The sequence below is a fragment of the Stegostoma tigrinum genome, chromosome 4, assembly GCF_030684315.1.
Source record: "Stegostoma tigrinum isolate sSteTig4 chromosome 4, sSteTig4.hap1, whole genome shotgun sequence".
Taxonomy (NCBI): Eukaryota; Metazoa; Chordata; class Chondrichthyes; order Orectolobiformes; family Stegostomatidae; genus Stegostoma; species Stegostoma tigrinum.
In genome coordinates, this window is record NC_081357.1 from 27,264,079 (window position 1) to 27,282,576 (window position 18,498).

General features: G+C 43.8%; 1 protein-coding gene across 1 annotated transcript in view; it reads left to right on the forward strand.

Moving 5' to 3' along the window:
* The window catches only part of sec63 (SEC63 homolog, protein translocation regulator), a 93,640-nt gene that overhangs the window by 15,822 nt on the left and 59,320 nt on the right, over positions 1 to 18,498 (forward strand). Inside the window, exon 2 of the mRNA XM_048531821.2 lies at positions 17,373 to 17,472. Within this exon, the coding sequence (XP_048387778.1) occupies positions 17,373 to 17,472 (100 nt within the window). The remainder of the gene's footprint in view (positions 1 to 17,372; positions 17,473 to 18,498) is intronic.

Genomic DNA, 18,498 nt, shown 5'->3' on the forward strand with positions numbered 1-18,498 from the left:
AGAGATGTCATTCGGGATGAAAAAAAACACTACCGCACCTTGTCCTGACCATTCAATTTGTAACAAATGCATCTGCATGTGGCACTGTAAGGAGGATTGTCTGCAGTGCTATTGTTGGGACTTTGTTTTCACCTCGAAACACTGAGCAACGGCCTCTACTGTGCTGATCACAGACCAGTGCTGAATTAATTAATCTAAGGGGCATGATCACCCTCTGGAGCAAAGTGTGCAGATAACTCCTCCTCTCCCTGATATTGTCCAGTGTCAGCAGCTGACAGTCCAGCTCCACACCTCCAAACCCAGAGTTCCTCACGTTGCAAACACTTATCACGTATGTTAACCGTGGGTATCTCTGATCTCACCTCTTTCTGTTGTAAATATCTAGTTCACAATTCATGTATTTTCATACATAATTTTTAGGTTTAAAAGTTAAAGGTTAAAAGTAGGAAATGGGATACATGGATTTGAAGCACCTGAAGTCTTAAGGTTATGGCCATATTGCTTTAAGAAGATAACAGCTAGGAAGGTAAGGCAATTAAAATACTGGACTGTAGTTTGTCAAGTTACTTCTAACACAATTCAGAAGTTACCCATGTTTGTTTTTTAGAATTAGTAGAGAAGGTGGAGCTACAAAAAGTTAGTATAGTGGTGTTTGCAAAACTTGCAGTATTGGCGTTTTAGAAAGATTGTTTACTTTTGAGTAAACCTAATTTAAAAAGTTCAAGTGAACCCTGAAATGCTAATAGTGTCTATTAGCTCAGTTGTTGTGGTGTGGGGCTCGGATTCTTTTGGTTTTAATTTATTTGCACATTTGTAGGAGAGGTTAGTTGCAGTTTGGTGCTGAGAATTGTTGCTGTTGGCAGCCTTCAGACACTTGGTCAGGAGAAGGCCCTGGGAGTCATTGATAGTTTAGTACAGCTGAATGTGGGGTGATGGAAACTTGCAATCCAAATGCTCGTATGTACAAACTGTAGTTGCTTAGTGCAGTTGAACTATTGGCCTCTCTAGGAATCTCCAGGGATAATAGCTGAGCGAAGTTGGATTTCTATGAAAAAGCTGGAATTGTCCCCAGCTAGTAGATGCTGGAGTACAGTCTCAGGAATCCAGTGGATTGTTGTCTGGCCGTGTCTGGGTGGCATAATCTCAATCGCTGGAGTAGCTGGGGGTGGGGGTGGGGGGGGGAGTTCTGAAACAAGATCTCAGGTGAAGAATTGAAATCTCTTGTATAGGTGATAAGAATTTAATGAGATAATGAAGTGTGAAGCTGGATGAACACAGCAGGCTAAGCAGCATCTCAGGAGCACAAAAGCTCCTGAGATGCTGCTTGGCCTGCTGTGTTCATCCAGCTTCACACTTTATTATCTTGGATTCTCCAGCATCTGTAGTTCCCATTATCTCTGAAAGAATTTAATGAGATTTGGTTCCCAAGGTGTCACTAACATCTGGGGAATTGTTGAGAAATCAGTGGGATTTGGCTGGACTATATTTACTATTTTAAAATTTATTCCATGGGGTATTTGGCATGATTTAGCCACCAACTCATTGAAACGGCTGTTGTGATGCAGTGATAGTGTTCTTACCTCTAGTGAAAAGGACTGGGTTCAAGTTGCACCTGTTCCAGAGGTATATTATTGCCTGTCTGAACAGGTTGATTAAAAGTATATATCTATCTGGTAACACTTTTTTTTGCTTTACATAAATTTTGAATTATATGGTCTAAATTGGAGGTGTTTTAGATCAGTGAAACAATCTAAATCTACCTTAGTTTGTTTTTTCAAGCTGTGGACTCTTGTGGCTTTATACTGTTCGTAAGTGCTTGGGATAGCAAACTTTGTGCAGTGTTCTATATCATTTGACTCAGGTTCTGAAGCAGTCAGTGTCCATATGCAACAAGATTTGGAACACATCCAGGCTTGTGCTGATAGGTAACAAATCACATTTTCTCCATTTAAGCACCTGACAATGAGAATTCCCAACAAAAGAGAATCTGACCATCTCCTTTAGGCATTCATTTGCATTACTTACAAATTGAAGACTGCAATGGTTTGAGATTGCAACTCATCACTTTTGTAGGATAATTTGGATGATAAATGCCCATGAGCGAAGTTTAAAACAAAAAAAAATCATGAATCCCTCCACTATTTATATCAGGAGATTAAAGTTGACCAGAAACTGAGATTAGTGAGCCATAATGACTACTCGAACAACTATCCACTAGTGTTGACAAAGCACAGTCAGGAGTATGATGGAATATTTTTCTGTTTGCCTGAATGGTTGCAGCTGCAACAAAAATAAACTTGACATCATTCAGGAAAAGTGGTACACTTCATTAGCACCCAACCCAATACTACATACATTTACTGCTTCTACCACTGCAGCAGTGTGTGCCATCAATAAGAATACACTACAGCAACCTGTAGAGCCTCTGGTGGCAGCATCTTCCCAACCATGATCTCTACAATCTAGACCTGCAGATGCAGGGAAGCACTACTTTCTTACGAACCACAGTCAATCTGTCTATGCAATCATTTGTTTGCTTGATCAAAATCCTGAACTCCATTCCTTGCCGCACTATACAAGTATTTCTGCCACATGAACTGCAGCAGCTGAAGAAGATGACTAGCAACAAACAATGTTGGAATTGCCAGTGATGTATATGCCCCATGAAACAAAAGTGTACAATCCTTTATGAAGAGTGAATTTTTGCTGCAGGCAAAGTTGGGTTTGGGCACTTGCATGTTCAAGTTTGTTCAATGCAGAGAAAGATGTCATGCGATTGACTGCAGTTCTAAGATTTAAAAGTGCCATACTTTTCCAGACATGTTATTTTTGTGATGAGAGGAAAGCAGTGGCTGACCTGAAGTTCTAAATTTTCTGAAGAAGGGTCCCGACCCGAAACGCCAACTTTCCTGCTCCTCTGACGCTGCTTGGCCTGCTGTGTTCCTCCAGTTCTTCACTGTTATCGATTGAACTGCAGTTACTTTGGATACCAATTAATTACTGACTGTAAATTGAATAGTTATTCTTGATATGAGAGAATCCATTAGAAACAAAGGAACCCTACATCTTGTGGTAAAGCTAGACTAATTTTGATTCATAAATACTCCATTCTTAATGGGCAAGGGACAAAAGTGGCATCTACTTCATAGATAATTTTTAAAAAAAGGCATTAAGAATGTGTTACCTGTTTATGATATTGCTGGTATGTAGCCAAGGCAGATTCACTTCCTTTGCTTGAGGAAATAAATCCTTATGATTTTACTAAGCTACTGGAAAGGTTATACAACAGGAGCTTGATCAAGCAAGTTCATGTGCTTCAAATTTCAAATTGTTTAGTTCTGAGATTCTCTGTTTTAGAGATTCTGGTGTGCAAATGTGAAATGCAAACAAAGACATGCCATGGATCATGCCATGTATGTTGACCTTTGAGAAAGTGGAGGTTCTGTACTGAGGAGTATACTGGGTGGTCACCATTTTGAAGTGTGAATCAGAAATATCAGTAATTCATTTTAAATGCAGCATGGTTGATTGAATTAATTATAGAAGGGCATGGTGGCTCAGTGGTTAGCTCTGCTTCCTCAGTGCCAGGGACCCAGGTTCAGTTCCACCCTTGGGCGACTGTCTGTGCGGAGTTTGCACATTCTCCCCGTATCTGTGTGGGTTTTCTCCAGGTGCCCCAGTTTCCCCCCTCAGTCCAAAGTTGTGCAGGGTGAGTGGATTGGCCAAGCTAAATTGCCCATAGTGTTCAGGGATGTGTAGATTAGGTGGGCTATTGGGGGATGGGCCTGGTTGGGATGCTCGGAGTGTCAGTGTGGACTTGTTGGGCTGAAGGGCTTGTTTCCACACTGTTGGGATGATAAATGCTTTGCTGTCAAGCTACATCAGGTGCAAATATTTAAGGATCCCACTCTGGATTAGGTTTGGTGCTTTACTTTCGGAATAGTCCCTTCACAATGAATCAGCCTCCTCCCTGTCCACTGAATTGGGTATTCTGCATTTACTGACCGACCTGATAAATTTTTTTTTTTTGCACAAATTACATGCTGTGATTTGATAATGAAACCACACGTATTGTGCCTATTTTCACTGAATGTTTTTCTTCCCACAAGCCTGTGTCAATTCCATTCCGTGCTGATATCCTTGAATGGCTTGTTGAGGCACATTTCCAGTAGTTGAACGACAAACCTCGACCACTACCCTTTCAGATAGCATTTTCATAAATATGCCACCCTGTGAGTGAAATAATGTTTCCTCAGATCTGCACTGAATTACTTGTTCTCAACTTAAACTTGTATCTTCTGGTCTTGGATACGTCTGCCACAGGGAACAGATTTTCATGATCTAGTCTGTTTATGCCTCTTGAAATACCTTAATTGGGTTTCTGCTCAGCCGCCTCAGATCCAAAAAAAAACAAACCTAGCCTGTCCTCATAACTGAGATTTTTTCCTATCCGGCAGTATTCTGCCAAATCTCCTTTGCATCCTCTCCAGTGCAATCCCATCCTTCTAATAGTGTGGCAATCTGAACTGCACATGGTATTCCATCTGTGGCCTAACCAATATTTGAGAAAATTGTGGCCAGACTTCCCTGTTCCTATGTTCTATGCCCCAGTTAATGAAGACAAGCATCCTGCATGCCACCTTGACCGCCCTGTCTGTCTGTGCTGATACCTTCAGGGATCCATGGACTTGTACACCAAGGTGTGTTTGTCCTGCAGCACTCTCTGGGGTCCTACTATTCATCATGTGTATCCTTCCTTTATTAGACCTTCCAAAATGCATCACCTTGTGTTTATCAGGATTAAATTTCATCTGCAATTGCTCTGCCTAATTTACTGACTCATCAATATCAGACCACTTCCTGAGACCATCCTCCTCACTATCAAAGACACCAAAAATTTTTGTGTCGTCTGCAGACTTGCAAATTATACCATTTACGTTCACATCCAAGTCGTTAATATACGTAACATACAATTAGGGTCCCTGCCGTAGACTGCTGGCTACAGGCTTCCAATTAGAAAGCGCCCCTCCACCATCATGCATTGCCTCCTATTTATAAGCCAAATTTGGAATCCGTTTGCTAACTTGCCATGGACCCCATAGGCTCTTTCTTGTTGGACCAGCCTGCCATGTGGCACCTTGTCAAAGGCCTTACTGATGTCTGTTTAAATCATATAAACTGCACTACCCTTATCAATTTATCCCCCTTTTCAAAAATACTTATTAGATTACTCAAACAGGATCTCCCACCAACAAATCCAGGCTGGCTATCCCTAATTGATCCCTCCCTTTCCAACTATTGATTAATCCTATCCTTCAGAATTTTTTTTCTAATAATTTCCCTACCACTTACATTAGACTAACTGGTCTGTAATTATCCGGCCTACCTCTGTTGCCCTTCTTGAACAAAGGAACCAAATTAGTTATCCTGCAGTCATCTAGAACTTCACCGGTGACCACTGAAGTACCAAATATATCTACAGGGCCTTGCCAATCCTCTCCCTTACCTGTGATATATTTAATCAGGCCCTGGAATTTTAAGCACCTCTATGTCCACTAAAGCATCTAATACCACCACCTCATTATTCTTAGTATGTTTTTGAACCTCTGCATCCCAATTGATTTCGCAGCTGCAGTGTCTTTCTCCTCTGTGTGAATGTAAATGATCTCTTTTCCTTGATCCCATCTGCTAAAAATATTTTGTGGGCCCCTGTTTGCCCTCCTAATTTTATTTTTAACCAATCTCTTACTATGGGGCTCACAATTGTTTTGAAGGGCTTCCCTATTTTTAAGTGCTATGCGTGTGTATTTAAAAAAAACTATTCAGAGACAGGCAGGGAAGATGTCCTGATCAATTTTTATCCTGCAGCTTGATAAACTATTGGGGAAGCAGGAGTTAGAAGTTTTGCTGAAATAACGATGTATTCTAAATTTTGGGATGTGTGCCTGTGTTTGTGACAAGCTGAAGGTTGCAGCTGTTCTTCCCACGGCTGGGCTTGCTTTCTGTATTCAATGGAATATTGTTAACTGCACTGCTTATCTGCTTATGACGCATGTGAACAGTAAGGGATGTGATAACAAGGGCTATAAATTGTGCCTCTTTTATGCTATATGCAGAGGTCCAACAAGAGTCCACCAAGTGAGAGCTTGACTGTTACTTTGGTGTTGACTCCAGACACCTCGCTGGCTAAACTTAAAGTAATGAAGTTAATGGAACTTTTGTGGGGTCTGGAAGTTTTTGAGTCAACATTTTGGTGCCATGACTTGGATCCCAACAAAGGGAACATTTCTCTGGGCTGAATAAGTGACTGAGGGTTTGAATCGAGCATAAGAGTGGTAGGGTGCCCTGAGGTAAAATACCTCAGACCACTCCTTTTGTTCAGACAGACAATCTGCCTCTTGCCCAGTGAGACTGGTACCTTGATGGGATCCAACCAATAGCCAGACCAGGATCGTAAGGTAAGAATTTGTTTTCTTTTTATGAGGTTGTGCTGCAGGTGACATTGGCTGTTCTGTATTGTTCCTGAGAGAGAGTCGGAACTGGGGATGCCAGTTGGGTGAAATGGCCACCACTACCTGACCAGATTCGATCTAGAGAGCAGCCTCCTTATGATATGGCCAGTTAAAATTAGAATAAGATAGAGGAAAGGGGGCAAACTCGGTAAATTTCTCACCTCCACGGTACTGTTATAAAAGAAGTGGATAACAAGGGAGTATAATGGGACAATCCCCTGATACAGCAGGAAAGGGGACACCCCTTCAGAGTATGTGAGAATACCTGATCAGGAAAATGATTTACAGAAGTTAAGTTCTGCACTTAACAAACGATTAGGGGACAAGATTGGGCCCCCGGGTGGGACCTGCTATGTGGCCTCTTGTGAACAGGCGGTAAACCTAATTTGGAAGAAAAATTGTGGGGAAGAAAGTGGAAATCATTAATTAAAGAATGGTGGAAGGATAAAGCCGATAGTAAATGGAAAGATACATTATTCTTCCAACTGGTCAATAAGGTATGTGACAGAGGGATAGAGGTATGTACAGTGGATGGAATCCCTAAAAGTTGCGAGACATTAAAAGCTGAGTGCGAATAGGTAGACAGAAGACGAAAAAAGGAACAGGAGAAACAGGGTAAGGACACCAAGGCTGAGAAAGATAGACAAGAAAGATTAGAGCAATAGCACTGTAAAGAGAATCTAAGCTGTACTTGGGATCCCAAGCCTATGTCTGGCATACCAACCCTGTTTGATGAGGGGGATTGTTAGGTTTGTTTTTCGGAGACCCTCTCAGACTTGATGCAATAGCAAGACACTGACCTGGCAGTAAAAACGTAATCCTTTATTATTAAGCAAGTGCAAGCTGTGGAGGCTCACTGTACTCCACTCGACACAGAATGCTGAGTTCCGTAAGCGATTCTCCCTGAACAGCAGACAGTCCCCGCTTTTTACACTCTATTTTGGCTGATAGATCAAATGTAGAGCGAAAATTTGGCTAATTCTTGATTTACTGCTTCCAGTGCCAACATTGTGCTATTTTCCAGGGCAATGAGTCCACATATAAGGTAGTTTTGGTTTTTAGTGGATGCCATCCCCGAGGAGCCTCCCAAACTGACAGTTCCCAGGAAGCCGTATCCCAAGGGAGAGCCCAAGGTGAGTGGATTCTGCCACTCAGCGCAAAACTCCTTGCCTATGGAGCATGTGACAATTCGTTGTCAAGTTTGTGCTTGTTAGGGGCAAGGGACCGAGAGAGGCCCAATGGTCCCAACAGCAAACGGCCCCGGCAAAGTTGGAGTAGCAGTAGAAAAGGTCCTGTTGAGAAGTAAAACGAATCCCTTCTTAGCATGGTAGCAGGTAACGGGCTCACATGTTATCTTGTAACTATTCCAGGAGGATTGACTTTTAAATGGTTGGTTGTCCCAGGAGTGAAACGGAAACGTCCCATACCCAGTTTCTACATGAGTGCCATTTTAACTCCCACAAGCCCACTGTATGCTGAAGTCACATTCACCAGTTTTGATTCCAAACAGGGGCAGTTCAATTGTTAGTTGTACAAGTTCTTTTTACACACTGATGGCACCAGGAGGCGGCATGGGGATGGGTTAGTGACGTTTACTAAAGCAGGTACACAACAAGTTCCAGTACCCTTAAAACAAAGGTGGATAGCTGTTAGGATTTATACAGTTGTTCCTTCCTTCCCAGGCTTAGGTTTAGTACCTGTACGATTGGGGGGGCCGTTAACCACCAATTCTACGCATTTACCTTGCACACCCCTCTTCCAAGTTCCTGTCTCCCCTTGGCAAGGCCTACCAGAATAATCTACTTGATAGAGTTAGTGAGGGTTCATCCTGGTGTTGCTACAAATCAAGCCTGTACAGACTGTGCTAATGGATAACATGCTGTTTGATTACCAGGCAGTTGGATATACGTCCTATAAAACAAATTGTCCTCCAACCCATGCACGATCAGAACAATACTCAGTCCAATGAGTAGTTGCAAAGCTGGTGAGGGGACCCATCGTTTGCAGTCGCTTAGGTGGATCCAGCGATTCTCCCTCTTGACTGTAAGGGCTGTCGGAATCTGGAGAAGCACATGAAATGGCCCTTTCCACCTTTGCCCAAGCTTGGGACAATCCCAGTCCTGAATGAGCAAGAAATTGCCTATCTGTGGCCATGAAGAGCAGTTCTGATTCTTAAAGTCCTGGTCTGATATCTGCGAAGGTGGTCTGAAGGCACACTTTACCTGTGAATTGAGAAACTTTAGAAATGACGTTAGCTGCTGAAAGTACTTGTGTATTTCCTCACCCATAACATTCAAGTCTATTTGGGTGGATGGGCTGGTATTGGCATCCCAGGGTGTCCTACTGGGTCGGCCATAGATTATCTCTGACACAGAGAGCCCAGTGGTAGAGTGGGGTGTTATTCTCATGTGGTAGAGTTAGGGGCAAAGCCTTTAACCAGTTACGGCCGATTTCAGATGTTAACTTAGTCAATTTAGCTTTGAGAGTTCCGTTAGTTCTTTGCACTGTCCCTGCTGCCTGGGTGTAGTAGGCACAGTGGAGTTGTTGTTGGATGTGTAACGCATCACGCAATTCCTTATTAATCTTTCCTACAAAGTGGGGACCATTATCTGAACTAATTTGTTGAGGCAGTCCAAACCTTGGTATTACCTCAGTTATTAACAATTTTACTACTCTTGAGGCTTTGTTGTTTGTCTTCGGGAAAGCTTCTATCCACCTACTGAATACATCAACAATCACAAGACAATACTTATAACAAAGTACACATGGTAATTCAATAAAATCTAGCTGAATACACTCGAACAGTCCACCTGGCAAGGGTGTTCTTCCTGGTGGGCATCTCACCCCCTGAGCAGCATTATTTTGCTGGCATGTCAAACATACAATTCTACGCATTTACCTTGCACACCCCTCTTCCAAGTTCCTGTCTCCCCTTGGCAAGGCCTATCAGAATAATCTACTTGATAGAGTTAGTGAGGGTTCCATCCTGGTGTTGCTACGAGACTGGGCTGCCTCAGCCAGCTGGGGGTGCCACCAGGTATGGAGCATGACACCACTCATTCCCTCTTTGCCTTCGTTTTGAAACCCACCTTGGCAAACAATGAGCAAAGGCAACAAAACATCAGGTAAACACACTTGGCCGATTGGAGTAACCCAAAGGCCTGATGATGCAGCATGCGAACATCCATGCGCCTTCCAAATGTCCTTTTCAGAGGCAGGGCCGTCCTGTTTCCCGTGCTGAACAGTGACAATATCTGGCTTGACTGTCCTGTTTGAAGAAAGCGAGCAGTTTATCATCTGCTTGTTCATAGAGGGCACAATAAAAGTTTGATCTGCAGCAGCCTGTTTAGCAACGTGATCAGTGTTGCCCTGAGTAACTACAGAGTCGTTGGAGGCGTGGGCAGTGCATTTGATAATAGCCAATTGTCCAGGGAGGAGGATTGCCTGAAGAAGGTTTTGACATAAGGAATTCTGTATGGGTGCACCTGAGGATGTTAAAAACCCCTGCTGAGACCGCAGTTGGCCAAAGTTGTGGGAGACGCCAAAGGCATACCGAGAGTCAGTGTAAATATTCGCTGACTTCCTGGAGGCTAGAATGCAAACACTGGTGAGGGCAAAAATTTCTGCCTTCTGAGCAGACACCGGGGGCTCAAATGCAGCCGATTCTAATGTGGAGGCGGCATCGACAATCACGTATCCAGAGAAGTGGGTACCCAAGGCGGACATGGAGGAACTGCCATCAACAAACAAGAAAAGGTCTGGAGAAGGGAGCGGGATATCAGTAAGGTCCGGGTGGGGAGAGGTTAGAAATTGCTTCCTTAGTAAGCAGTCACGTGGGGGTTCTAAGAACTCATCTATGGGGGGGGGGGGGTGCTCAAAAACCTGGCTGGGTTAATAGTGGAGCAGAAAGAGTATGTCAAGAGGGGATTGTTAAGGACTGTGACTTCGTAGCGGCTTAAACATGCTTGGGTAAGGTGTTGAGCTTGGTGGGAGGTGAGGAGGGCTATAATGGCATGAGAGGTATAGACAGTAAGAGACTGGTGGAGAGTAACATTAGAGGCTGCAGTGACTAAAGAATAAATTGCAAGAAGAATATGAGAACAAGGGGGTAATCCCTGAGCTACAGAATCCAGGCAGGTAGAGTAGTAGGCAACCGGTCGTTTATGATCATTGTGAATCTGTGTCAAGACTCCAGTAGCGCACCCATCCAGAACATTAACACATAACTGGAAAGGCCTGTCATACAAAGGTCTTCCCAAAGCCGGGGCGGCAGCAAGGGCGGCTCTTAAGTCTGTAAAGGCTGCCTTTTGTTCGTTAGAGAGGGTGAGGGTTTTTGGGGCTTTATAAGAAGCCAAAGGGCTCAGTAGTTTAGTAAGTAAAGTTACATTAGGGAGCCATAATTAACCAATCCTAAAATGGCCCTTATTTGTTTAGGGTGGTGGGCAAGGGGTCATAAGAATGGGGTCAATGCGCTCAGGGTGAGTGTTCGTTCTGAGGTGCTGAGCAAAATTCCTAGGAACTGTATCTGCCGTTGGGTACGCTTAACCTTCGCGGCAGGCACAACATATCTCCAAGAGAGGAGAACATTCAAAAGCAGGTTAGTATGCGCTACATTAGCGGATTCTGATGGACTTGCTAAAAGCAAATCGTCAACGTATTGGATGACCGTGGAGCCACCGAAGAGTTGGAGATCTTGGAGCTGGTGGTGCAAGACCTGGGAAAATAGGGTGGGCAAGTGAACGAACTTTTGGGGGAGACGAGTCCTGGTATACTGCTGGCCCTTAAAAGTAAAGGCAAACAGATACTGAGAGCCCTTATCCAAGGTAATAGCAAAAGATGCATGTTGCATGTCCACGATGGTGAAGACATGTATCCGAGGGGATTTACTAAGGATAGTGGCAGGAGTAGGGACAATTGGATGTAAGGGTTGGACTACCTTATTTGTTTGCCTGAGATCCTGGACCAGTCTCCATTCCTAGCGGCCAGGTTTAGGGGCTGGTAGAATGAGTATTGCAAGGCGATTGGCAAGGGACCAATATACCTTGTTGGAGGAATGAATCGATCAGGGAGGTTATTCCTTCCACTGCCTCAGGTATAAGGGAGTAGTGCTCCCGGGATGACCTGTATTTTTATGGGAGTGATTTGGAGTATATTCTACCTCGTGTGGAAGCAGACCACAGGCCGGGAGAAGGCTCCTCAGGGGCTATGATGAGGCTGGTAGTGACGTAATGGCCAAAGACAATAAAAGGATTGCAATAATATGTAATGAGACCATCAGCCAACTGCTATGAAGAACCCTTCGTTTCTGGGTTTGACTGGATCAAGCGGTGTGCCAGAAATCCCAAGGACTTAGTCCTGTCGCCAATATTCGCAGTCAGTGTGAGGTGAGGGGACACCAGACCCGATTGGTACCATAGGTGGGGTGGCACCTCCACCAGAAACGCTGATCCTTCCTTTCCCTTAATAGTAACAGATAAACTTGATCCTAGATAGGGGGCATAAATAGCAGCCAATTCACAGGAAGCGCTTGTAGGGCCATAGCACAAGGGAACATGAGGGCTAGCGATCCATAGTGGAGGGGTGAAATCTCGGAGATGAGTCAATTGTCCACCATTGTGGCGATCAATCAACGCAAAACTGTCGCTCAATTGGGTCGCTTTTGATGCTAATGCCCTCGTTGAGACGGAGAATTTCAATTTGAAGATGGCACACCAAATCTCTCCCCGCTAAGTTAACTCCCAAATTGAGGGTCTGGGCAAATTGATTAACACGTGTTTGAGGGCCGAATTGGACTATCAATGATTCTATTAAAGAGTAGGCGTTTTTGTGCCTGGTAAGCCCGCTAAGACTTACTGAGGCGGGTGAAAGCTTAAACCCATGTTGCTGTAGACATGAAGCATCCAGTGTACATGCAGTATCAATCATAAAGGGAATTGCTCCACCTTGTACAGGTAGATTAACAATTGGTACATCCTCTGGATCTCGAGTTAAAACAGGCAAATTATAGGGCGAAGGTCGTCAGACTGAATAAGGATTACTAGTGGAAAAAGGTTGCCTTCTTCCATGGAGTCTCCCGTGAGGTTGATTCTGAGGGCTATCCCTCTTCCAGTGATCCCGACTGCCACATTTAAAACATCCTTGGGCAAAGCGGGATGTTCTGCCTCGCGGCAGAGAGGCACTGGGTCTGTGGAATGGGGGAGTGGGTGCGTATGGTGCTGCATGTTGAGCAGTAGGACCATCTGGATGGTAATGGCAGAACCGTTACCGTAATTGTTGACCCAGCCAGGACCATAGGACTGGGGTTCCATTTGATATGCCCTCACTAATTCAAAGTCTGACGCTAGAGGTGCTGGGTTTTTGGACCTGGCTAGGCATGGGGAATGCTGCACGATGTCATACTTGACCCCAGTCAGTTTGGATTCCTTAGCAGTGTTCCAGTAATAAGTCAAGGCCCTTCTCATCTGGGAACGAGTATTATCAGGCCAATCTGTGTTATTAGTGCGAATAGCCATCGCCACAGCCTCGGGTAAATACTGCAGCAAAAGAGCATTGAACTGCGGTGAGGGATTTTCTGCAATGTAGGCAGTATCACCAGCATAGATAGAGCAGAAGCGGTCCCAGAAATCAGGCCTGTTCACCAGGGGTAACAGCCATACAGCGCAGGCTAATGAGGTCGTGGGGCGTGGCTTAATACATTTAAGTAGTGCCCAGGATGTAATCTCTGAAGTCGTAGGATTAGTCTTTCGATCACGGGCCCTTGACATAATTAAACACATCTCTTACGGCTTCCAAGGACTGTGGACCTGAATGGTATTTTGGCCCCCCTGTGGGTTCGGTTGAGGGACCGCGTGATTAGGAAATTGTCGGTTTGTTTTGTTTTAAAAAACAGGCGGCCCTCCTTTAGGGGATGGTTATCCGAGGGTCCCTCTGAAACACTGTCCTCAGATTCATTATCCTCCACGTGTGAATCGGGACTATCATAGTCCTCACTACTTGCAGAATTGCTAGGCAACACTAGATCGGCCCTAGAGGGCTGAGAAAACTGCACATGGGGCTTGCGTTTTTATCGGGCTCCCCCTGTGAATCTTAAAAGAATCATGCTGTCCCTCCTTTGGTCTGTTCCGTATCCTGTTTCTTGTTTGTCTGTTTAGTTTTAGACCTAAGTACGACAGGAAATATGGCCTGTGAATGGCTCCTGAGTCAGATACATGGCAGAAGGAGAAGCTGCGGGTTCAACCAGCAAATCGTGTGGGCTAGTTACTGAGAGGCCTGGAGATTCCATTGGAAGGAGGTTTGGTTTGGGCTTGGACAGCATATAGTGGTGGTGGTCAGGATACAGGCAATTGCTGGGGCTTATGGTAGTGTTGGGACACCTGTAGGTGTAGGTTGGCCAAAGACTGGTCGCATTTTGGAGGGGGTAGTGGTCCCGATGGGGTAAGGGGTGCCTTCCCCATCTTGCTCGTCTATGTCATTGCTTTGGAACAACATCGGCAAGCCAGAGATGTCAGGAGGTACCTCCCGATTTTTTTTTTAAATAAAATCCTCCATCAATTCAGCCTGCTGCTGTAATCCCTGTTCTATGTTTCGTCTTTCTGTTTCCAGCCTTTCTTGTTCAACCCTTTCTCGTTCGTTCATTTCATGATCCTCACGCTGCAGCTTTAAAACATCCCAAGTTTTTGGTTTCCCCTCATTATCACAGGCGCTAATCCCTCTCCTACGTGCATTATCCACCCAGCTGGCCAGCTTTGATTTCTCGTCACCTTCTCTTCTCCAGGATGACATTAACTCTTTCCATTTGCTTCCCGCATTACATGTCCATATTGCCTCCTCGGCTTTTATACATAGATCAACATCCCATGTTCCTCCGATGGCCAGTTCTCATTTCCCAATTTTTGTGTTTAGGCATGCAGACAGACGTCTGAACCGCCCTTCGTTTTCGGGGTCATCCCAACATAACCAATGCAAGGGGGTTCCGACACCTGACTTATCCAACGTCTGTCCCATTTTAACGCTTTTACTTCTTACTTATTTCTGTATACTATTCCAGTGTCCTTGGTCTCCACGCCCACTTCAGGATCCTGACCTTCGTGTGGGGGATCTCCCCTCTGAACAAGTGGTCTAAGTCAGGGTGGTTGAGACAGATAGTGTAGTTATCCTTTACCTACATTCCAGGGACTCGAACCCCGGTATTTTAACCTCCAAATTCCTGATACTTATAGTTGGGAGGACTCTAACCTCCGAATTCCTGACCCTGACCTGGGGACTCGAACCCCAGCCACCAGGGGACTCTAACCTCCCAGAATTAGTTTATCGTAGCCCTGGGGGCTCTAACCTCCAGGCATTAGGATTTATCAGTGTCCAAGATCGTGAGTCATCTCAGGATTCCGTCAGTACAAAGCCACATAGAGATGACCGGTTGCACGGGTGGTAGGTTAGTGAGAGAGACCAAGGTGAATCGTACCTTGCGGGCCCATCCATCTCATGCCACCGACACCCAAGCAATCATTTATTCAGTCCTCCATGTACAACCTCTGTAAATGTTGGAACCCTGCTCGCAGTACCAAATGTTAGGTTCGTTTTTCTGAGACCCTCACGGACTTATGCAATAACAAGGCACTGACCTGGCTACAAAAACACAATCCTTTATTATTAAGCAAGTACAAGCTATGGAGGATCGCTGTTCTCAACTCTGCACAGAGCGCCGAGTTCCGTAAGCGATTCTCCCCGAACAGTGGACAGTGCCTGCTTTTTATACTGTATTTTGGCTGACACATAAAACAATGACTGACTACATTTGGAACATAAAGAGAACAGGATACAGCATTGATCGTTCACGAAGTGACTGATAACGACAGGATGTGATTTCAAGTCACCGAAGTGACAGAATGCGATTTCAAGCTGCTGAAGTGTCTGGCTTGTTGTCACTGAGCATATTTGGTCCCTCACTTATGAGTCACCCCAAGGAATATCCTCGTTGGGGTCGACAACAAAGGGAAATACCTGAAAGGGAAAGGTTCTGGATGATCCTTTTGTCCCCCTTTATGGAACTGCCCGAACTTCTCGGGAAATAATTAATTTAGTGGCTGCCCTGGAGGTACTACTTAACAATACAGCAGGGGCATTGACTGATACTCAGACGCAGGTAACTGAGTTATCTGCTGAAATGGTTGCAATGCAGCTGACAGTCTTACAAAATTGAATGGCTCTAAGTCTTTATCCTGGCAGAAAAAGGAGGGACGTGTGCCATTATAGGGAAGGAATGTTGTACTCATATTCCTGATGAATCTACCAATATTACCGACCTCTCCAAGCACATTACCCAAAAAGTCCAGAAAATCCAAGGTGTTGGTAATGACCAACATGAGTTCAATAGTGGGACAGGATGGTGGCCATTTGGGAGTCTTTTTGGGAATATTGGGGGCATGTTGTTACATCTCGGGATTATAATACTTATTTTATTCTTGTATTAAGATGCTTGTGGCCACTGATATCCAATTGCTATAGTTATTGGCTTTAGGGATATTCTGTGTGATCGTGAAATGATCAAAAGGAGGGAATGATAACGTATTGGGGAAGCAATAGTTAGAAGTTCAGCTGAAATAATGTACCATATATTTTGAAATGTGTGCCTGTGTTTGTAACATGCTGAATGTTGCAGCTGTTCTTTCCATGGCTGGGATAACAAAGTGTGGAGCTGGATAAACACAGGAGACCAAGCAGCATCTTAGGAGCACAAAAGCTGACGTTTTGGGCCTACACCCTTCCCGTCCAGGCCCGAAACGTCAGCTTTTGTGCTCCAAAGATGCTGCTTGGCCTGCTGTGTTCATCCAGCTGCACACTTTGTTATCTCGTATTCTCCAGCATCTGCAGTTCCCATTATCCCTTTCCATGGCTGGGACTGCTTTCTCTATTCAATTGAACATTGTTAACTGCACTGCTCATCTGCTTATGACACGTGTGAACAGTTTGGGATGTGATAACAAGGGCTGTAAACTGTACTGCTTATGTTCCAAACACACAGATCCAACGAGAATCCACCAAGTGAGAGCTCGACTGATACTTTGGTGTAGACTTCGGACCTCTCATCGACTAAACTAAAATAAAGAAGTTAATGGAACTTTTGTGGGGTCCAGAAGTTTGAGTCAACAAGCTAGAAATCACTTAATGAAGAAGTGATTATTTTAATTGCTTGTTTGCAAATGCTACATTTCTTGCATTATAGTGATCAGACTTACACTGTCATTATCTGTGAAAAGTCGTCTCAATGTCCTGCATTGGTGCATGCTGCTCTGTCCCTTTAATCTCTTACTGAGGGAATAACTTGCTGAGGATGTAGGATTTGAAGCTAAAATGTGATGAAATTTTTTTGGTTTGGTGTTATACCACTGAGCTTTACAGCACAACTTTATACTTGTTTTACGGCAAGATCATCTTTGATCTGTGTTGGAATGAAAATTAGCTTTGGATTATTTAGGCTCAGTTTTGGGTAGAAGCGCATTGATTTGATTTGCTGTGTTGTAGAGCCAAATTGTTGCAAAGGATTAGAGGTTGGAGGGTGCTCAGATCAGAGTAAATTATCTCAGAATTATCTCAGAGTAAAAGTGAACAGGTTAGACAAGCATGATAATTCTCCTCTGGCAGAAAGCTCTATGAAGTTGTTTGTGTTCTGAGGAACAAATTTCTTCTGGACAAGCTAGCAAAAAAAAAGTGGACAAGAACTCTTTCTTGTAAGTCAGCCTTGAATGTCTCTGGCAAGGAGCTTGAAGCTGTTTGCCTGCTTGCTGGATTGGTTCGTACTTGGAATAATTGTCTTTTCTTTTTGTGTACAGGCAAGTAATTCTCTCTTTTACTCTTAAACAGAGGAACGCAGGATAAAGACGTTAGGAAAAGTTCATAGGAATTGCTTATGGTACCGGTTACGGTCAGGAAAATCTGGTCACAGTGCGATTCCTACGCTAAAGTAAGTATTGTGTTTGTCTTTTAATTCTTAATGGGGAAAAATGGAAATCTTCTGTGAGAATTGATCAGATTTTGTCTGGTCCTAAATTTATGGTTCAATTGCCAGTGCTTCATAGAAACACTAACCTATCCAAAATAATTGTCTACATTAAGTTGAGCAGCTACAATATGTATTAAAACCTGTCTGCCATTTGTTTAGCTATACCACTGAAATCCCAATCCTACAGCAATAGTGACATTCTAGTTGCAAATTCTAACTCCAACGTAAAGCTGTCAAAGTCTGAATTTAAAAATGAGCATCAAAATAGTATAAATTTCTGAATGAATTGGGCAGAAAGGGTAAAGAGGAGGGAACTGAGAGGATTAAAGAAAGCAGTTCACAAGCCAGTATTTCATGCTGCATGAAGCTTGACTCCATTTCTCTTTACTTGATTGTGTTTTGAGACTCCTGCACCAGATGTTCCAATATTACATTCAATATATAATATCAAAGACAAAATGTACAGCATCCTCTTTAGGACACTAGTCACCATTCAAGCAAAGTATATGCTACAGTGGAGCTAACATTTCTGATTAATGAGAAATCCTAAGCACTATGTGCCGACAGGATTCAGGGTGAAAGGAGAATGGAGAAATGATTTATCTTGTTTTGTAGACTTAATTGCAGTTGGTAAATCAACTGAGTGCATTATTTACTCATTTATTCGTACTATGTTTAGAATAATTCAACATGTTGGAAAAAGTATGGCTTATGGAACTTAGTGCAGGTTCATGAACTTTTCTGTTTAAAGTTGGTACCCTTTGCTGTAGCAAATCAGTAGCTCAATTTTTTTTTGGATGTTAATGCGAGGCAGACACTTGCCTCACTAAATATTGTCTTCATGTTCCTGCTTTTAGCTTCAGACCTTCCATTCTGTCTTGCATCAGCACCTGTCCCTTATCTATTATCTTCCAGTCTTCACCCCTGTAGTTCTGGTTTATTTCTCACTGTGGTCCTTTCTGTACTAAGGACAAAATAACAAAACTT